A 22,661-nucleotide genomic window follows, 5' to 3' on the forward strand; every position below is an offset into this window, starting at 1 on the left:
AGGAATGGCTGGGGGTAGGGGAGAGAAGGGATCTTCAGAACCAGGCTCAGGAGTGACTGGGGCTAGGGGAGAGAAGGGATGTTCAGAACCAGGCTCAGGAATGGCTGGGGCTAGGGAAGAAAAGGAATGTTCAGAACCAGGCTCAGGAGTGGCTGGGGCTAGGGGAGAAAAGGAATGTTCAGAACCAGGCTCAGGAGTGGCTGGGGCTAGGGGAGAGAAGGGATGTTCAGAACCAGGCTCAGGAATGGCTGGGGCTAGGGGAGAGAAGGGCTGTTCAGAACCAGGCTCAGGAGTGACTGGGGGTAGGGGAGAGAAGGGATGTTCAGAACCAGGCTCAGGAGTGACTGGGGGCAGGGGAGAGAAGGGCTGTTCAGAACCAGGCTCAGGAGTGACTGGGGGTAGGGGAGAGAAGGGATGTTCAGAACCAGGCTCAGGAATGGCTGGGGCTAGGGGAGAGAAGGGCTGTTCAGAACCAGGCTCAGGAGTGACTGGGGCTAGGGGAGAGAAGGGCTGTTCAGAACCAGGCTCAGGAGTGGCTGGGGGTAGGGGAGAGAAGGGATGTTCAGAACCAGGCTCAGGAGTGACTGGGGCTAGGGGAGAGAAGGAATGTTCAGAACCAGGCTCAGGAATGGCTGGGGCTAGGGGAGAGAAGGGATGTTCAGAACCAGGCTCAGGAGTGACTGGGGCTAGGGGAGAGAAGGGCTGTTCAGAACCAGGCTCAGGAGTGACTGGGGGTAGGGGAGAGAAGGGATGTTCAGAACCAGGCTCAGGAATGGCTGGGGCTAGGGGAGAGAAGGGCTGTTCAGAACCAGGCTCAGGAGTGACTGGGGCTAGGGGAGAGAAGGGCTGTTCAGAACCAGGCTCAGGAGTGGCTGGGGGTAGGGGAGAGAAGGGATGTTCAGAACCAGGCTCAGGAGTGACTGGGGCTAGGGGAGAGAAGGAATGTTCAGAACCAGGCTCAGGAATGGCTGGGGCTAGGGGAGAGAAGGGATGTTCAGAACCAGGCTCAGGAGTGACTGGGGCTAGGGGAGAGAAGGGCTGTTCAGAACCAGGCTCAGGAGTGGCTGGGGGTAGGGGGAGAAGGGATGTTCAGAACCAGGCTCAGGAATGGCTGGGGCAAGGGGAGAAAAGGAATGTTCAGAACCAGGCTCAGGAGTGACTGGGGGTAGGGGAGAGAAGGGCTGTTCAGAACCAGGCTCAGGAGTGACTGGGGCTAGGGGAGAGAAGGGATGTTCAGAACCAGGCTCAGGAATGGCTGGGGCTAGGGGAGAGAAGGGCTGTTCAGAACCAGGCTCAGGAGTGACTGGGGCTAGGGGAGAGAAGGGATGTTCAGAACCAGGCTCAGGAGTGACTGGGGCTAGGGGAGAGAAGGGCTGTTCAGAACCAGGCTCAGGAGTGGCTGGGGGTAGGGGAGAGAAGGGATGTTCAGAACCAGGCTCAGGAGTGGCTGGGGGAGGGGAGAGAAGGGATGTTCAGAACCAGGCTCAGGAGTGACTGGGGCTAGGGGAGAGAAGGGATGTTCAGAACCAGGCTCAGGAGTGACTGGGGCTAGGGGAGAGAAGGGATGTTCAGAACCAGGCTCAGGAGTGACTGGGGCTAGGGGAGAGAAGGGATATTAAGAGAAAAGACAGGGGGGTGGAAACACGCACCCTTCGGCTTTTGGCACATTAGAATTTTACGCTTAACTGAACATCAAAGAGATGCCTTATCTGGCCTTATCAGACAGAGGCAGCCGGCAGCAGGGTGGGCAGGGCCTACCCGTCACAGCCTCCCCCAGCCTCCCCCAGCCTCCCCCAGCCTGCCTCAGCCTGCCCCAGCCTCCCCCAGCCTGCCCCAGCCTCCCCCAGCCTGCCACAGCCTCGCCAGACTCCTTGCCCCAAAGTGCCACAATTGACAATCTCCTTATTTCACCCCGAAAAAAAGGAATTACTCAGCGAAAAAGAGTGACTCATGCACTGTTGATACTGGAGGGGGAGTATTTTGGAGAAGCAGCCCAGGACACTTTCCTCTTCCTCTGCTCCCACAAAGAAAGAAAGAAAAGGAGCACACATATCATGGGAAGATTTTAGAAGTAGGCTTGGACTGGTATGCTGCGATTCAACAAGTTCACTGTCATTTGCTGTTAAGCCAGGGGGAAGAAACCATTTTCATGTGGGCCAGCGGGCTGCCAGAGTTTTTCTTCTTATTCTATTATTCAACTGATAGTGTTTCTGTCCTGTGATCAATGTGTCGATTGTCCAGGTTTGAAGTGTCTCTGTGTCTGTGTGTGTATGCGTGTCTGTCTGTGTGTGTATGCGTGTCTGTCTGTGTGCGCGTGTGTGTGTGTGTGTGTGTGTGTGTGTGTGTGTGTGTGTGTGTGTGTGTGTGTGTGTGTGTGTGTGTGTGTGTGTGTGTGTGTGTGCGTGTGTGCGTGTGTGCGTGCGTGCGTGTGTGTGATTGTGTTCAGTGTAGAGTGTCTCATCTGCAGCCCTGTTCTCCAGTGTGCTACCATGGCTGGGTTGGCCCTGGGTTGTCCCTGGGTTGTCCCTGGGTTGTCCCTGGGTTGTCCCTGAGTTGGCCCTGGGTTGTCCCTGGGTTGTCCCTGGGTTGTCCCTGAGTTGGCCCTGGGTTGTCCCTGGGTTGTCCCTGGGTTGTCCCTGAGTTGGCCCTGGGTTGGCCCTGGGTTGTCCCTGGGTTGTCCCTGAGTTGGCCCTGGGTTGTCCCTGGGTTGTCCCTGGGTTGTCCCTGGGTTGTCCCTGAGTTGGCCCTGGGTTGTCCCTGGGTTGTCCCTGAGTTGGCCCTGGGTTGTCCCTGGGTTGGCCCTGGGTTGTCCCTGGGTTGTCCCTGAGTTGGCCCTGGGTTAGAGAGGTGCTTCAGAGAAACAGCGGGGCACTCCAAACAGACAGAGAGACACAGATGTGGGCTGTAGGGAGGAGATGTGTTGCTCCCCTAAGGCACTGGACACGCCAGCCAGCCAGATCCTACTGTATAATCCACAGCACAGTGCCTTCTTCAGCCCGGCAGTGTGCAGAGAGAGATAGGACTGGATCAGAGCTGAGCTCCGTACAAACTCACCATCCTCCACAAGGCTGCATGGCTCACAGGAAATGAGGAAATGAAAAACAAACACCTTTCCAACTAATCTATTGAAGAAAATTGTTATGATGTATATATAGACCTGTTTAGAATGTTCACGCCCTGAGTAATGTGTTGTCATTTAGATAAACTGGCATCATTAGTCAGTGTATTCAGTGATGTTATGATGACTACTGCTGACAATGGATAGATGGTCTCTCATTACTGGTCCTTCACCAGGTTCATTAGGGTAGGAAAGATCATCTCTGTGGGGACCAACACCAGTTAACTGTTTGGTTTCTGAGAGCGGAATGTTTTGAATCTGTGAAAACTGATATGGGTTTAAATAGATCCAACGTAGATGTGTGCTGCAGAACATTTGGTAGTCCACATCATGCATACAGAGTTTTTAAATAGGCTTGAATTGGTTTGTTAAACCGAGAGATAGCAGCGTTGTTCACGACCAAGGATGCTCTTTTATTCTCAGCCTCGGCTCCTCAATTGAGAGGATCAAAGTAGGAATCGATTTTCCGTATGAGGAGAATCTTCTAGCCCCGCCAGCCAGCCAGCCACCCAGCCAGCCAGCCAGCCAGCCACAGAGACCAACAGACAGACCGGTACATAGATACGGTGCTGCCTGCTCCGTCTCACATTGTCCCCCACATTAGGAGTCTCAGTTAATAACGCCATGCAGATATTTAGCCTTAAATGGAGCTCCCCACCAGCTCAGGGGCAATGTCTCACTGAGACTCCTAATACTTAGTGAGAGCTCAGGGAGGGATGTCTCACTGAGACTCCTAATACTTAGTGAGAGCTCAGGGGCAATGTCTCACTGAGACTCCTAATACTTAGTGAGAGCTCAGGGAGGGATGTCTCACTGAGACCCCTAATACTTGGTGAGAGCTCAGGGAGAGATGTCTCACTGAGACCCCTAATACTTAGTGAGAGCTCAGGCGGCAATGTCTCACTGAGACTCCTAATACTTAGTGAGAGCTCAGGGAGGGATGTCTCACTGAGAATCCTAATACTTAGTGAGAGCTCAGGGAGGGATGTCTCACTGAGACTCCTAATACTTAGTGAGAGCTCAGGGAGGGATGTCTCACTAAGACTCCTAATACTTAGTGAGAGCTCAGGGGCAATGTCTCACTAAGACTCCTAATACTTAGTGAGAGCTCAGGGGCAATGTCTCACTGAGACTCCTAATACTTAGTGAGAGCTCAGGCGGCAATGTCTCAATGAGACTCCTAATACTTAGTGAGAGCTCAGGGAGGGATGTCTCACTGAGACTCCTAATACTTAGTGAGAGCTCAAAGACACGTTGTTATATTGGCCTTTCCCAGAGGACCCCTGAGATCAAAGAATGTGCTGCTGGGCTCTCCAAAACAACTGTTCCCCTCTGTGCTGTGTCTCAGTGGGACGGCCCTTTATTAACGAGCGAAGGCCCAGTAATTAATTGTGGGATGAGTGACAGAGGAGCCATTATCCCGGCAGGAAGCAAGGAAGTGGTCCTGGCACTCAGGGTTGGGTAACGGCCACAGAGAATCAGGAATTGACACTGTGTGCAGATTTCACCAGCAGCACATTACTGAGCCCCCTGCACAGAAACCAGTGGCCCATTACTCACTGTGTAACCAGAGGCCACTGTACTGCCACGCCTTGCCCAGGGAAGAGCCGCACAGGGTCAAGACCCCCTTCCCAGTCTTCTCTTCTCATACAGGAGTGACGATAAGCTATCTTGTTTTTTACATTACAAAACACTTTACAAGTAAAACATCAAGATCAGATTGGTTCCCTGCATGCTTTGTTATTGAAAGCAGCCAGTATGTGAGAACATTATAATATCTCAGTCTACCGGTGTTTGTTACATCAACTGGCTTGATTCCACCTCTGTCATCAAGGGATATTTCCATGTCAGCTATGATATCATAACAGTTTTTTTTATAAAGGTGTTTGCTTTTCTATTAGTTAGACATTTTTTATATCTATCTACAATGAACAAAAATATAAATACAACATACAACAATTTCAAAGACTTTTTGTGAGTTAAAGTTCATATAAGGAAATCAGTCAATTGAAGAAAAAAAAGTATTCACATCCGCCACGCTGATCCTCAACACTGGGGCCCCTCAGGGGTGTGTGCTTAGTCCCCTCCTCTACTCTCTGTTCACCCACAACTGCGTGGCCAAACATGACTCCAACGTTAAGTTTACTGATGACACAACAGTGGTCGGCCTGATCACTGACAACGATGAGACAGCCTATATGGAGGAGGTCAGAGACCTGGCAGTGTGGTGCTAAGACAACAACCTCTCCCTCAATGTGAGCAAGACAAAGGAGCTGTTCATGGACTATTGGAAAAGGAGGGCCGAACAGGCCCCCATTAACTTTGACAGGGCTGTAGTGGAGCGTGTCAAGAGTTTCAAGTTTATTGGTGTCCACATCACCAAAGAACTATCTTGATCCAAACACACAAGGACAGTGGAGAAGAGTGCATGACAACACCTTTCCTCCTCAGGAGAAGGAAAAGATGTGGCATGGGTCCCCAGATCCTCAAAAAGTTCTACATGGGGATCACGTGACCCTTGAACGAGATGGCCGCATGAACTTAGAGCTCCGCACAAGTCGTTTCCAATTCCAAATCTTGCCTCCACTCCAAGTTCAAACCTATTTAGCTTCAGTAAAAAAAGTCATGGCGGCTACAAATGGCGACACTACAGGTGACATTTTTACCCGGACTCGAGCATTAGCGACGGAAAAAGCCTCCAAGAAGAAGCTAGCTTCAGAAAAAGCTAGCGCCATTAGCCAGGAGCAAGAGGACCCGCTCCCCCCCCGAGGCACAACGAATGTCAACCTCGCACTCTGTCGAAGACATCCTTTCTGAGTTGAGATTCTCAGCTCAGTGCGATAGGGGGCAAGGTGACAATCCTGGAAAACGCTTTGCCTGACATCAACAACAAGATACCCATAAACGCGGGGCGCCTGGACGAGGCAGAGGGGCGAATCCTATCCATGGAAAACTTATTGACAGATGCCATGGAAACAATAGCAAATGCTAAAAAGAAAATAGAGCATCTGCAAGAGAAGACAGAGGACCTGGAAAACAGGGGGTGAAGGAATAATTGTGTTCTATTAAATCTGGGTGAAAAAGAAGAGGGAAACATGCTACTGATCCACTACCTGCAAGACAAACTTCCCTTCAACACTCCCAAAGAGGCAAAACGTTTTTTGTAAGACAATCCTGGTCAATGAGAAACGGACTAATGAATAAATGCGATTAATTCTATCACTAAAGGAGTGTGGTCTGGACGGGGGCTACGTTGTCATTTAATGCGGAGAGGAGATGATGAGGCATTTCTTTGGTGGGGAGGGGGAGACGTTGTGCGTTGCTAACTGGGTTTTTTTAGACTGAGCTGGGGGGTAATAGATCCAATGGGATGTGTTGAGTTGTTTGGAAACTCGGCTGGGGTGTTCAGAGATTGTTATTTTATATACACCATTTATTTTCCTTTTATGTGAACGCAGCTGTAACTATTATCCACTTTTACCCAGTGATGACTTGCACTAAAGTTCGATTACTGTTCGATGACGATGACTAGCACCTTAAATCTATTGACATGGAACTGCCATGGTCTAGGCCATGCAGTAAAACTGAAAAATATACTATGTGCTCTAAAAAAGGAAAAGGCAGACATTGCGCTATTACAAGAGACACACCTCTGTGATGCTGAACATGCCAAACTCCGCAGAGCTTGGGTGGGACAGGTGTATTTCAAACAGTAGAGGCACAGCCATACTTATCCATAGCAATGTTCCATTCATAATTGACAAAAACATATCTGATCCGGAGGGGAGATTTATTTTGATAACTGGGTCACTGTATGGTCACCCAATTACTATCTTAAACATATACGCCCCTAGCACAGATACTCCTGCTTTCATGTCAAAAATGATAACCCTGTTCAATGAGCATTATCTCCTTTGGCGTGGTGGCCGGAGATTTTAATTGTACCCTTAACCCAACCCTAGACAAATCATCTCAAGTCCCCACCACAAATCCTAGATCTGCAAAGATGTTGAACTCTCTTACTAAAGAGATGGGACTGATAGATATCTGGAGAGAGACTAATAGCTCATCTATGGACTATACATACTACTCTAATGTCCATAACACCTACTCCCGTATAGATTACATTTTTATCCAAAAGAGTTTCATAAATTCAGCCACATGTACAATCGGACCCATAGCACTTTCAGATCACGCCTTTGTCCACCTCCGCTTTGACCTCTGCAAAAACATCCCGAGGTCAAAGAGCTGGAAATCCAACATCTCCATGCTATCAACCGAAGCGTTCCATACATTGGTAACTACATGGATAGACAACTACACACAAGACAACAAAGATGCTCCTGTTTCTCCGGCCACAATGTGGGACGCTGCTAAAGCCACACTAAGAGGTCATCTAATTGCATATGCTTCCTCTAAGGAAAAAGCAATGGAAGCACACAGGCTAGATCTCGAGAGGGAGCTGGAATGCTGTGAAAAAATACATAAACAATCCCCAGACAGCGCCTCCTAGAGTCAACTTAAAGCAGCCAAAGTCAAGCTGAATTTGGACGACACTCGGGAGATAAAAAACAAGTTTTTCTAAACAGAAATACCATGAGTATAGCAATAGGCCCAGTAGATTGCTTGCTTACCAATTAAAAAAGGTAGCAGTCAGAGCGTACAATCATGGCTATCCGAATAGCAGAGGACGATGTCACATATGACCCAAAAAAGATCAATTTAACTTTTCATAATTTTTACTGCAAACTATATACCTCTGAGAGAAAACACACGGAGGCAGAACTCCACTTTTTCCTAGCGGGAATCTCGCTACCTAAACTATCAGAGACCGACCAAGACGATCTCAACTCCACCTTCACTCCTGAGGAGATCTTGGAGGCAATTACCTCCACGCCACCTAATAAGTCCCCAGGCCCAGATGGATTCCCCAGAGAGTTCTACAAAGCTTTTTGGCCCCAGCTCAGTCCTATCTTCATGCCAATGCTGGAGGATTTTTGCAAAAACTGAGTTCTCCCAGACTCAATGCACACAGCTCGCATTACAGTGTTGCTCAAAAAGGACAAGGACCCCCTATCCTGCTTGTCCTTCTGGCCCATAAGCTTGTTGGATTTCGACTATAAAATGATTACCAAATTGCTCGCCAAAAGACTAAACACTCTTCTTCCCAAAACAATAAACACGGACCAAACTGGATTAATTAGAGACAGATACTCTTCTGATAACATTCGCCGTCTTTTTGATATTATTGATCAAGTAAACGCACAGAAGACCCCTGTCCTGCTGGCTTCACTGGATGCTGAGAAGGCGTTTGACAGGATGGAGTGGAGCTTTCTGTTTTCAGTCTTAGAAAGTTCAATATGGGCCCAAATTTTATTAAATGGATTAAATCACTATACTCACATCCAAATGCCATGGTGACTACTAATGGACTGAACTCTGACAGATTCCCTCTGGAACGGGGCACAAGACAAGGGTGCTCGCTGTCCCCCCTGCTCTACTTGTTGGGGGCGGAGCCTCTGGCAGAGCTGATAGGGAGAAATCCAAGTATTAGGGGTGTTTCTGCAGGAGGCCTGCAGCACAAGATTTCACTTTAAGCGGATGATGTCTTGCTCTACATATCCAACCCTGAGAAATCCCTCCCTCTCATTTTAGACACAATTGCTCAGTATAGCAAGTTTTCATGTTATAAGATCAATTTTAACAAATCCACTGTCTGCCCTCTCAATATTACACTCACCTGCTCTATAAAGACACTATGTCCTTTCCAATGGAAAACACAGGGGTTTCAATACCTCGGGATCTTCATAACACCAGATCTGAATAGCCTTTTCAAGGAAAATTATCTTCCACTCCTGGGTCGAATCTAGAACGATCTCCAAACCTGGATCTCCCTCCCAATTAGCTTAGTAGGAAGAATTAATGTCATCCGTATGAACGTCCTCCCTAGACTGAACTATTTATTTCAGATGCTCCCATGCTATCTCCCAGTTTCCTTTTTCAAGACAACTAACCAAAGCATCACCAAATTTATATGGGGCAATAAAAAACCTAGGATCAAGTTTTCCACTCTTTCGAAACCTGAATCTAAGGGTGGTCTTGCCCTTCCCTCCCTTCAATTGTACTACTGTTCTGCCAAAATCCTCAACATGCTAACATGGATCACAAACAGACGAGAGTCAACGTGGATTCAGATAGAAGCCCAATCCTGTGGTTCATTGCCCTTAAGTTCAATTATATTCATTAATAACTTCAGTGAAGTGGGCAACATAGCCACAACCTTTGTGATTTACCCTACTAGCGTAGAGGGACTGTAAGAAATACCTGGGCATTTCCTCCCAAATATGTTCTCACTCGCCTATAGTAGGCAGCCCAGACTTGCCAAAAGCCCTGAGGGATGCCAACTTTAATCTTTGGCATACTCTAGGAATCAGGACCTTTTCAGACCTATTTCATCAGAAAACCACTACACTGAAATCCTTTCTCTGCAGTGAATTCAATGTGCCAATATCCCATTTTTTTAATATATCTTCAAATTAGACATGTCATTTCCTCATTTACCTCCTTGAGGAGGTTTAGAACTCAATTGAATGAAGTTAAAACCCTTCTTGTCACAGCACAATCCATTAAAGGCAAAATATCTTACATCTATAGACTCCTTTCTGAGAAAGGAGGCTCCTCCTTTACTCCTCTGAAAATAATCTGGGAAAAGGACCTTGGTCTGACTATCAGTGATGAGCTATGGGCGGAGGTTTGCAACAGGGTATACTGCACCTCTACTAATGTAAAAATGAAAGAGTCGAATTACATTTTTTTTGTACAAATGTTATTACACTCCTTTGAGACTCCATAGAATGAAAACAGATACAGTATATCAGCCGGTGTCAGAGGGAGGCCCAAAAAATGGTCAACGACTCCAGTCACCCAAGTCACAGACTGTTCTCTCTACTACCAGACAGCAAGCAGACCAGAGCACCAAGTCTAGGTCTAAAAGGCTCCTGAACAGCTTCTACTCCCAAAGCCATAAGGCTGCTGAACAGTTCATCAAAAAGCAAACCCATATTATTTACATCGACACCCCCCCCCCCCCCCACTTTGTTTGTACACTGCTGCTACTCTCTATTTATTATCTGCATAGTCACTTTACATGTACAAATTACCGCAACTAACCTGTACCCCCGCAGAAGAACTTGGATATTTTCAGCTTCCAGGAATTATGTACAGATCCTTGCGACATTGGGCCGTGCATTATCATGCTGAAACATGAGGTGATGGCGGCGGATGAATGGCACGACAATGGGCCTCAGGATCTTGTCACGGTATCTCTTTGCATTCAAATTGCCATTAATAAAATGAAAAAAAGTGTCAGTTGTCCGTAGCTTACGCCTGCCCACACCAAACCCCACCGCCACCATGGGGCACTCTGTTCACAACGTTGACATCAGCAAACCGCTCGCCCACACAACACCACACACTGTCTGCCATCTGACCGGTACAGTTGAAACCGGGATTCATCCGTGAAGAGCACACTCCTCCAGCGTGCCAGTGGCCATCGACGGAGAGCATTTGCCCACTGAAGTCGGTTACGACGCCGAACTGCAGTCAGGTCAAGACCCTGGTGAGGACGACATGCATGCAGATCAGCTTCCTTGAGACAGTTTATGACAGTTTCTACCAGAAATTATTTGGTTGTGCAAATCCACAGTTTCATCAGCTGTCCAGGTGGCTGGTCTCAGACGATTCCGCAGGTGAAGAAGCCAGATGTGGATGTCCTGGCTGGCGTGGTGACACATGGTCTGCAGTTGTGAGACCGGTTGGATTTACTGCCAAATTGTCTAAAACAATGTTGGAGGCAGCTTATGGTAGAGAAATTATCTGGCAACAACTGTGATGTCCATTCCTGCAGTCAGCATGCCAATTGCTCCCTCAAAACTTGAGACATCTGTGGCATTGTGTTGTGTGACAAAACTGCACATTTTAGAATGGCCTTTTGTTGTCCCCAGCACAAGGTGCACCTGTGTAATGATCAATGCTGTTTAATCAGCTTTGTGATATGCCACACCTTTCAGGTTGATGGATTATCTTGGCATGGAGAATTTTTTTATTTTACCTTTATTTAACCAGGCAAGTCAGTTAAGAACAAATTCTTATTTTCAATGACGGCCTGGGAACAGTGGGTTAACTGCCTGTTCAGGGGCAGAACGACAGATTTGTACCTTGTCAGCTCGGGTGTTTGAACTCTCAACTTTCCGTTTACTAGTCCAACGCTCTAACCACTAGGCTACACTGCCGCCCAGTAACAGGGATGTAAACCAATTTGTGCACAAAATTTGAGAGAAATAATGTTTTTGTTAATACGGAACATTTCTGGGATGCTTTATTTCAGCTCATGATACATTGGATCACAATTTTACATGTTGTGTTTATATTATATTTTTGTTCAGTGTACATTGTAGAAGACACTGGAGTCCAGAATAGCAAACTCACAGTGTTTAATCCATATATTTCCCAGGGTGAGTTTAGAAGCTGCTAGTTGGAGTTTGATTAGGTAGTATAAGGAGTCTGCTGTGTAGCTAGCATTTAATTGGAGCAGCTCTCAGATGATTTGGAGAGTCGTGTTTTTTTTACCATGCGTAGGGGGCCCATTTCAAGGATTACAGTGACGGAGACTGTAAATGAGATTAAGAGACTAGAAATGGAATAGGGAAAGAACAGTGACTAAGCAATGGTGAAGAAATGTATATGAAAACAGCAACAGATCCTTTTTTCTGCTTACTCTGCTCTCAGAGAGTGAGCGAGCGAACGAGAATAAGAGAGGGAGAGAGAGAGAGAAAGCGAGAGAGAGGGAGAGAGAGAGAGAGAGAGAGCGGCAGAGAGAGAGACAGAGAGAGAAAAATGATTCTGCCTCACGTCTCTGGCTTTTAATGTTTCAACAGAGAAAAGTGCTTAGCTGTGTGATAACTGGGATATGCACAATAAGGTTAATGGAAACACTGTCAACAGGCTGTAAACTGCCTGAGCCGCCTTAATGGGGTGCTAATCAGCATCAGAGAACGGCCCTTCAGGGGGGACTATACAGCTGCCTCAGAGACTATACTGTTACAGATCTGTCTGCCTACCACCGTGGAGGGACTGCTCCTTCATTGCATGGCTTACTGCATTAGTGTCCCATGTGCTGCATGGCGTGCATCATAGCATAGCCAGCATTACAAGTGAAACACACATCGGATGCATTCGTGTTATCTTTATTTCTTTTATTTGAATCTTTATCTTCAACTCTGCATTGTTGGATAAGGACCTGTAAGTAAACATTTCACTGTTGGTCTACACCTGTTGTTTACTAGGCATGTGACAAATAACATGTGATTTGATTTGTGAATCAGTCTATTTGAAATGTATTCTCCTTGTCTTTGTGGAAAGAGTCTCAATCCATCATGACAAACCTCACTTACCTGCCCCGGGCTTTTTAAAATGTCACACGAACGTTTCTGATAAACAAACCACTTATCTTGTTTCACCCCTAGTATGCAGTCGATTAAAGCTTGTTAATTAAATTTAGCAGACGAGAATGAATGGTGGTGGCATGTTGGGGTTATGCGTGTGTTAAACACATACAGAGGAATTCATTCATGTTCAAACTCCACTGAGAGAAACCACGAGAAATGCCTCTGTCCAGAACACTGTGTGTAACGACTTAGAGAATACTTACTTACTTATTTATTTTGAATGACCAAAGTAATGATTCATTTTGAATTACACACACACGTTCATGCGTTTCTGATAAAACTAGTTTTTGTAGTAGTAGTTTTGGGTTTTATAATGTGTCCACTTAAATCATTGAAAACGGTGAAAAACCCATTAAGTTTCATGAGTCGTGAGTCCTCACCTAAAATATGTTACTGCTCTTGCTGCACTACTCTGTTAAATGAATCATGATGTTTCTGATGTGCCAGCCACTCAAAGCCTCTCTGTGATGCTCTTCAAGGCCCATGCTGCTTTTACTCTGATGTAGGTAGCAATGAAATCCACTCAGGCCCTGAGTAACCAGATCCACGGTACTTATATGTCAGCCATTGAATAGAGCTCTCTACAGATAGATAGTAGCTCTTAGCCCATCAGAGATGTGCTGCTGTACAGCATCACCTGGTTACCAGAATGTTGCTCGTCTGTCCTCGTTTTTCCCCTTTTTCCAAAATGTACACATTTGGTCAAATGTATTTGGCTGTTACCAGGGAAAGTTTTGCTATTCAGAAGTGTTTGCAGTCATATAGCCTTTGATGTATGCACACTGAACATGATTTAAAATGTTCTGGCACACCAGGTGTTGATGCAAGGTCCCTGGTGACTCGGTGTGGCATATGTGGATCTTTTTGGTGTTTTGAATGTCAACCTCGCAATTGACAGAGCATCGTTGAGAAGCAATCTGAGACATTCATAATTTCCAAAAGGCTAACCATCTCCATTCTGGTGCCTTCTGGGAAATGATGTAAATATATCACTAGCCACTTTAAACAATGCTACCTTATATAATGTTACTTACCCTACATTATTCATCTCATATGCATACGTATATACTGTACTCTATATCATCGACTGCATCCTTATGTAATACATGTATCACTAGCCACTTTAACTATGCCACTTTGTTTACATACTCATCTCATATGTATATACTGTACTCGATACCATCTACTGTATCTTGCCTATGCTGCTCTGTACCATCACTCATTCATATATCCTTATGTACATATTCTTTATCCCCTTACACTGTGTATAAGACAGTAGTTTAGGAATTGTTAGTTAGATTACTTGTTGGTTATTACTGCATTGTCAGAACTAGAAGCACAAGCATTTCGCTACACTCGCATTAACATCTGCTAACCATGTGTATGTGACAAATAAAATTTGATTTGATTTGATGATTTTTTCTGTTCTCACTGTGGAGCAAGAGGCTATGCTAGAGGTTATGCTGATAAACCGGATTCATTTGAAGTCAGAACACCACCCCCACCACCTCCCTGCAGGAAGTAAATCTTTCTCTTCATCCACAGAGTATGAAAATTAGATTTATTGATGCACCATATATATAAACCTTTACAAATCACTTGCCAGACACAAGATTTATGGCTGTGTGGGCTGTGGAGTTGCATCATTTTCACCGAGGCGTTGGCTGGCGCTCTGTGTGTCTGTCCTGCAGACTAGAGAGGCTTCTCCTCACCCTCCTCGCCACCGCCACCCGCCCACCTCGCCACCAACGCCCGCCCAGACAAGGCCTCTGATTTATCACATCCACCCTGGCAGACTTTTACAGCCTCCTTGATTATTGTTCAGTGCTAAATGGATAACAGATTATTCTAAATCTCCTTTAATACGGAGGGTGTCATTAAGCTGCTGTGGTATCTCTCGGGTGGGGATGCGCTCATCATCATTTTTCTCGGATTGTAATCACTGCATCAATACTGACTTTCCTGTGACTTCCGAGATCGTTTATGCATTGTTTCCTGCAATGTCAATATGAATCCCTGTGATAAATGCCTGGACCTTCTCTGGGCTCTCGATCTGTGCTCACCTCACTAGCACAGACAGATCTGTGCTCACCTCACTAGCACAGACAGATCTGTGCTCACCTCACTAGCACAGGCAGATCTGTGCTCACCTCACTAGCACAGGCAGATCTGTGCTCACCTCACTAGCACAGGCAGATCTGTGCTCACCTCACTAGCACAGGCAGATCTGTGCTCACCTCACTAGCACAGGCAGATCTGTGCTCACCTCACTAGCACAGGCAGATCTGTGCTCACCTCACTAGCACAGGCAGATCTGTGCTCACCTCACTAGCACAGGCAGATCTGTGCTCACCTCACTAGCACAGGCAGACATGCAGGATTAAGGAAGATTAGTAATTTCCCGCTTCATCAGTGTGATTTTCAGAGAAACTTGTGGCTCATCAAATCAGAGATGTATCCAACAGCTGTGTAATAGGGATTTGAACCTATTTTTTGCTTTGGTTTTCAAGCCATTCCCACGTTTAATGGCTTCTGTGCATCTGTACAGGATTCCTTCTGCCATGTTGTGGAAGTAGTGCCGCTAATGGACATTACTCACTGCTGCTCACCGCTCAATAAACTGGAATCAATACGTCTTCCTTAGCTATGTAGACCAAGTTTTAATTAACGATTATGTTTATTAATCACTTTTATTGTAATGAGTTTGGCTTTGCAAAGAAAATGAGCAGAGTGTTAATTTGTAACTTTATTTGTGATTGTTGATTTTCAGGGCTGTCCCCAGATCCTGCCCACCAGTGACATTCTGGTACCTGCAGGGATCATTCGTCCAATCACGCTGCGAGCCCGGAACCTCCCTCAGCCCCAGTCTGGACAGAAGAACTATGAGTGTGTGTTTAACATCCAGGGCAAGATGCAACGCATCCCAGCTGTACGCTTCAACAGCTCCTGTATCCAATGCCAGAACACCTCAGTGAGTGCCTGGCCTATTAACATGACTGCACTCAATGTGTTTATACGGTATTTACTGTAAAATATCTTGTGTATTTTGTTGGGTTTGGGATCTTGGTGCAAGGTAAAAGCTCAATAAGTACTTTTGTACTATTATGCTAATCATAGACTGATCTTTTGAAGTAGTTTTCTGCAGGTCCTATACTAATACTGGTATAGAGACAGAGAATGCCTCTCTCCTCTTGCTCTGCCCCTCTCTCCCTCCCTTCTCCCTCTCCCTACCCCCTTCCTCTCTTGCTCTGCCCCTCTCTCCCTCCCTTCTCCCTCTCCCTACCCCCTTCCTCTCTTGCTCTGCCCCTCTCTCCCTCCTTTCTCCCCCTCCCTACCCCCTTCCTCTCTTGCTCTGCCCCTCTCTCCCTCCCTTCCCTCTCTCCCTACCCCTTCCTCTCTTACTCTGCCCCTCTCTCCCTCCCTTCTCCCTCCCTCTCCCTCCCTTCTCCCTCTCCCTACCCCCTTCCTCTCTTGCTCTGCCCCTCTCCCTCTCTCCCTCCCTTCTCCCTCCCTCTCCCTCCCTTCTCCCTCTCCCTACCCCCTTCCTCTCTTGCTCTGCCCCTCTCCCTCCCTTCTCCCTCCCTACCCCTCCCTTCTCCCTCTCCCTACCCCCTTCCTCTCTTGCTCTGTCCCTCTCTCCCTCCCTTCTCCCTCTCCCTCCCTTCTTCCTCTCCCTACCCCCTTCCTCTCTTGCTCTGCCCCTCTCTCCCTCCCTTCTCCCTCTCCCTACCCCTCCCTTCTCCTTCTCCCTACCCCCTTCCTCTCTTGCTCTGCCCCTCTCTCCCTCCCTTCTCGCTCTCCCTCCCTTCTCCCTCTCCCTACCCCTTTCCTCTCTTGCTCTGCCCCTCTCTCCCTCCCTTCTCCCTCTCCCTACCCCTCCCTTCTCCCTCTCCCTACCCCCTTCCTCTCTTGCTCTGCCCCTCTCTCCCTCCCTTCTCCCTCTCCCTACCCCCTTCCTCTCTTGCTCTGCCCCTCTCTCCCTCCTTTCTCCCTCTCCCTACCCCCTTTCTCTCTTGCTCTGCCCCTCTCTCCCTCCCTTCTCCCTCTCCCTACCCCCTTCCTCTCTTGCTCTCTCGCATGGAAATAATATGCAGAAGAAATCAAGGTGACTTTTCATTGAGTCACTGATCAGAAAAAAATACTTTATCCTCAAAATCAGCAAAGACATCAATTCAGAGCATTAAACTTGTTTTCTCAATCCCAGTGAAACATGTGGCATGTCAAAGAGCTGACATTGAGAGTCTCCTCTCTCCCCATATCTCTCTCTCTCTCACACTCTGTAGCACCCTCTTTCTCTCTCCTATTCCCTCTCTCTCTTCCTCCCTCTCTCTCCTATTCCCTCTCTCTCTTTCTCCCTCTGTCTCTCTCCCTCTCTCTTCCTCCCTCTCTCTCCTATTCCCTCTCTCTCTTTCTCCCTCTCTTTCTCTCTCCCTCTCTCTTCCTCCCTCTCTCTCCTATTCCCTCTCTCTCTTTCTCCCTCTCTGTCTCTCTCCCTCTCTCTTCCTCCCTCTCTCTCCTATTCCCTCTCTCTCTTTCTATCTCCCTTTCTCTTCCTCCTTCTCTCTCCTATTCCCTCTCTCTCTTTCTGTGTCTTCCTCCCTCTCTCTCCTATTCCCTCTCTTTCTCTCTCCCTCTCTCTTCCTCCCTCTCTCTCCTATTCCCTCTCTCTCTTTCTCCCTCTCTTTCTCTCTCCCTCTCTCCTCCTCCCTCTCTCTCCTATTCCCTCTCTCTCTTTCTCCCTCTCTTTCTCTCTCCCTCTCTCTTCCTCCCTCTCTCTCATAATCCCTCTCTCTCTCTTTCTGACTCCCTCTGTCTCCTCCTCCCTCTCTCTCCTATTCCCTCTCTCTCTTTCTCCCTCTCTTTCTCTCTCCGTCTCTCTTCCTCCCCCTCTCTCCTATTCCCTCTCTTTCTATCTCTCTGTCTCTTCCTCCCTCTCTTTCTCTCTCCCTCTCTCTCATATTCCCTCTCTCTCTTTCTCTCTCCCTCTGTCTCCTCCTCCCTCTCTCTCGTATTCCCTCTCTCTGTCTCCTCCTCCCTCTCTCTCGTATTCCCTCTCTCTCTTTCTCCCTCTCCTATTCCCTCTCTCTCTTTCTCCCTCTCTATCTCTCTCCCTCTGTCTCATAGTAATGTCACAGACGGCTGCCCTCTGTGACCCATCTGGTTGACACTGTAACCCCAGGGAATCTTGTAAAACAATTAGCCAGTCACAGGATGTGACTCTTCATTTGGTTGGACAATGTAACACCAGGGAAAGGGAATGTGGTGTGGGTGGATGGGCCGGAGTGTTCCTGGGGTAGGAGGGTAGGAAAATGACCAGGCTTCTGCCACGGAGTGTGTCCCCTCTAACCCCCCTAACCCCTGCAGATCAAAGCTCAGGCTGTGGGCCGCCTTCCTTCGACAGGACAATTGATGTCCCGTGGCAACTTAATAATGAGGATCACGTCTCCGGCACACACACCTCAATGGGTCAGGTTAGGATTGATTGTTGTACTTTCCCTGGCCGACACATGCTGCCTGGTGCGCTACATAGTGAAGGCCTTCGGAAGGACCCTGGCACGGAGAGCAACTGTCGTCCTTCCATCCGCTATCACTCATTTCCTTCGTGCCATTATTCTTTCTGTCTCTGACACCCACCCCGCGCTCCGGCTATGCATTTAAAATGAAATTGAAAAGTAGTTTTGTGGTAGACCATTAACTGAGTGCCCAAAGGTTGGAGCATTGGGGTTTGGATTGTTCAAGGCATTGAACCGCTGATGCTGTGTAAACAATGAGACAGCTCTATGAATATAGTGAGGCTATCAGCATAAATAGATGGGTGCTTTAATCACTTCACCTACAGATAAACATTTGAAGTTGTTTGTCACGCACAGGGATAGGCTAATATTCTTCATGTAGACAGCTATATGCTGCTACTGCTGTCTACCCACTGTGCATGCCAATGCGTGTCTATATTTCACCTTGATAACCAGAGTGAATTAAACTAATCAATGTCTACACAGCTCAAATCAAATTTTATTTGTCACATACACATGGTTAGCAGATGTTAATGCGAGTGTAGCGAAATGCTTGTAGCTTCTAGTTCCGAAAATGCAGTAATAACCAACAAGTAATCTAACTAACAATTCCTAATCTACTGTCTTATACACAGTGTAAGGGGATAAAGAATATGTACATAAGGATATATGAATGAGTGATGGTACAGAGCAGCATAGGCAAGATACAGTAGATGGTATCGAGTACAGTATATACATATGAGATGAGTATGTAAACAAAGTGGCATAGTTAAAGTGGCTAGTGATACATGTATTACATAAGGATGCAGTCGATGATATAGAGTACAGTATATAGGTATGCATATGAGATGAATAATGTAGGGTAAGTAACATTATATAAGGTAGCATTGTTTAAAGTGGCTAGTGATATATTTACAACATTTCCCATCAATTCCCATTATTAAAGTGGCTGGAGTTGAGTCAGTGTCAGTGTGTAGGCAGCAGCCACTCAATGTTAGTGGTGGCTGTTTAACAGTCTGATGGCCTTGAGATAGAAGCTGTTTTTCAGTCTCTCGGTCCCAGCTTTGATGCACCTGTACTGACCTCGCCTTCTGGATGATAGCGGGGTGAACAGGCAGTGGCTCGGGTGGTAGATGTCCTTGATGATCTTTATGGCCTTCCTGTAACATCGGGTGGTGTAGGTGTCCTGGAGGGCACGTAGTTTGCCCCCGATGATGCGTTGTGCAGACCTCACTACCCTCTGGAGAGCCTTACGGTTGAGGGCGGAGCAGTTGCCGTACCAGGCGGTGATACAGCCCGCCAGGATGCTCTCGATTGTGCCTCTGTAGAAGTTTGTGAGTGCTTTTGGTGACAAGCCGAACAGCTCGGCATTCAACACCATAGTACCCTCCAAGCTCGTCATCAAGCTCGAGACCCTGGGTCTCGACCCCGCCCTGTGCAACTGGGTACTGGACTTCCTGACGGGCCGCCCCCAGGTGGTGAGGGTAGGTAACAACATCTCCTCCCCGCTGATCCTCAACCCTGGGGCCCCACAAGGGTGTGTTCTGAGCCCTCTCCTGTACTCCCTGTTCACCCACGACTGCGTGACCACGCACGCCTCCAACTCAATCATCAAGTTTGCGGACGACACAACAGTGGTAGGCTTGATTACCAACAACGACGAGACGGCCTACAGGGAGGAGGTGAGGGCCCTCGGAGTGTGGTGTCAGGAAAATAACCTCACACTCAACGTCAACAAAACTAAGGAGATGATTGTGGACTTCAGGAAACAGCAGAGGGAACACTCCCCTATCCACATCGATGGAACAGTAGTGGAGAGAGTAGCAAGTTTTAAGTTCCTCGGCATACACATCACAGACAAACTGAATTGGTCCACTCACACAGACAGCATCGTGAAGAAGGCGCAGCAGCGCCTCTTCAACCTCAGGAGGCTGAAGAAATTCGGCTTGTCACCAAAGCTATTGAGAAAATAAAACATTGAATATACAACATTAACTGTAAATGTTAGGCCTCCCTCACACTCCCCTGCTTCATCTCGGTCTGACAGAAAAGAGAAACCCAACCTTGAGATTGATGTTTTTTTACTTTTTTTTTTACTTAGCCCTTCCCCCACTGATGCCCCTCCCCCAACTGACTCCCCTCCCCCAACTGACTCCCCTCCCCCATGTAGAATGTTACCTACACCCCTCCCCCCGTGTATCTCTCTATCTCTGCCTTTCTTTCTCCACCCCCATCTCTCCTCTCTCTTTGTTTGAATGGGATGTTTAGATGAATAGATGGTGTGATTACCTGTGACACAGCGGGCCACATCATCCCCCCGTCTCTGTCTCTCTGCCCTCAACTGATGGATCTCTCCTGAATAGTAATTTAGCCATAGTAAAGACATGCCGCAGATTAGACTCAGTCTCTGGTGTGTGCTGCCCCCCCCCCCCCCTCCTCCCCAAACACTCAAGGCAACAGCCATCAATCAATTTGCCGTCAAGACGAGTGGCGCAGCTTCATTCCCACAGTGCTGTAGCCAGGTGACTTTAAGGCCATGGGGTCCATGCTAATGCAATTGTGAGTGTCCTCAGATAGGCAATGCTGAATCAATCAATTTCATCTCCTGTTTACTCTGCCCCTTGCTGAGAACGTTCAGATATCAGTCAGCACTTTTGTCCTCATGGGAGGCCCCTGTTCTGTGGCTGGGGGTTAGTGAGGTTAAGCATACGTTGGACATGTTCACCAGCTGTGACCGTATGTTTTACCAGACAGGGCAACTCTAGCCTGTTGCAGTTTGATTTGCTTTCACTTTCAGGTTTTTCTTTAATATCTGTTAATGTAGGGATTGTAATGCTTAAAGTAAGTGAGACTGGCCTCTGAAAAATGTTCTCTGAGTGGAGCTAACTCAGATTCTTCCCGTGGGACCTAAACACACAGCCAGACCGCTCATATTATTCCTTCACTGCCTCATAACTGTTCTCTTATCAGGTCTCTTATCCCTGCAACGATCTCCTCTTCCAATCAGGGCCCCTCCCTGGGAGAGAGGGGGCGTTGTAGTGGACAAACAAGCCTCCCTCCCGTCTCCCGTCGCCTCCCACTGCCTGGCCTTTCTCCCCCTGAGACAGCTGCTCTGTCACTCTCGCAGTGATATATCTATAGACTGCTAAATAAGTTTAAAAATACATCAAATATAGCAGGTTAACAAAAATTATAATTCAATAATAGAAGAAATTGCATTTATTTTCAATGACTTGTCAATCAACTGAAAGTGCAAGCTATTTATTTGAAAAGTTATTACATTTCAGAATTGTTTATTCAAATCACTTCCTGAATTGACTCCTTTCAATTTGAATTGAACCCAACCCTGGTCCATAGAACTGCCATTAAGAAACTAGCCGTGAGGCCCGTATGTCCACATCGCTGTGTGTTTGTCTATTTTCAGGACTGCTGTATGTGAAGTTGACCCTTGATCTGTGATGTGCAGTTCAGCGTGTGAAAGATGTCAATGCCATAGATCTAGAGAAGCCCTGGGTCATTGATGCAGACAGATAACAGCAGTTTTCCCTCAGTTTGCAGACAGACAGCAGTTTGCAGACAGAGAGGCAGACCAATAGACAGAGGAGAACAACACATGGGTCTGACATCACATCCTGCACAAATACAACACAAGGTTGTGCCCTGTCTCTGCCCAAATACAGCCTGAAGTCAAATACATCCCCTTTCCACATTCCATCTCTTCCCCGTCTCTCTGCCTCTACTTTGGTATTTCCATTCATTTTCTCCAGCTAAATAGACCAACTAAGGTATACTACTGGTTTACTCCTGGTGTGGTTGGACTCATGTCATTTCAGTTCTAATGCAACAGGTGCATCATGCATGACCCACATGCCACCTGCGTCCATAGAGAAATACAGTACCTGTTTCTAAGGTGCGCATACATACAGATGAGACAGCTCTATATGATAATTCATGCTGATCCACATCAATCCCATAAATGATGTTCCCCAACTGTACGATATGTACGGGTATCATTTCAAAAGGCATACCACGGACTGTAATCAGCTCAGACACACGCCTGCTTGTTTCTTCCCACTTGATTTGACTGCAGACATCAGCAATGTGCTGCCATAGCTGGAATAAATCAGTATGATACACCCCCCACACATATACACACTGCCTTTCAAATAAAGGATACATCGGGGTCTTTGAAACTCAATAAGCATTTGCTTTGGTAGTGTAAAGGGCTTTTGTGCATTTTATGCATTTTTGTTTGACAGCATGCTTTACGTTGCAGATTAAACATGGCACGCGTGTGACTTCGATTGGCTGAATCTTAATACATGGGACTTTTCATCTTTTGTATCAAAAGATTAAAATAGTCCCAAATTAATCCACGGATGTAAGTGTTGCTAAGCCCCGCTGACCCCATAGCGACAGGCATTGGCAGTGTTACCCAGGAAACGTAGAGTAAAGGCCTTTTGCGCAACGAGTTCTGCTCTACCCTCTTGATGGAAAGTGCTCTCACAATGAACATCATTATTT

The 22,661-nt window shown here is 47.1% G+C and overlaps 1 protein-coding gene across 2 annotated transcripts in view; it reads left to right on the forward strand.

Annotated features, from left to right (window-relative positions):
• The window catches only part of LOC135527818 (plexin A3-like), a 195,709-nt gene that overhangs the window by 124,391 nt on the left and 48,657 nt on the right, over window positions 1–22,661 (forward strand). For both annotated transcript variants that reach the window (XM_064956417.1, XM_064956419.1), the window contains exon 10: window positions 15,395–15,595. In XM_064956417.1, the coding sequence (XP_064812489.1) occupies window positions 15,395–15,595 (201 nt within the window). The remainder of the gene's footprint in view (window positions 1–15,394; window positions 15,596–22,661) is intronic.

The sequence above is a fragment of the Oncorhynchus masou genome, chromosome 33 (genome assembly GCF_036934945.1).
Source record: "Oncorhynchus masou masou isolate Uvic2021 chromosome 33, UVic_Omas_1.1, whole genome shotgun sequence".
Taxonomy (NCBI): Eukaryota; Metazoa; Chordata; class Actinopteri; order Salmoniformes; family Salmonidae; genus Oncorhynchus; species Oncorhynchus masou.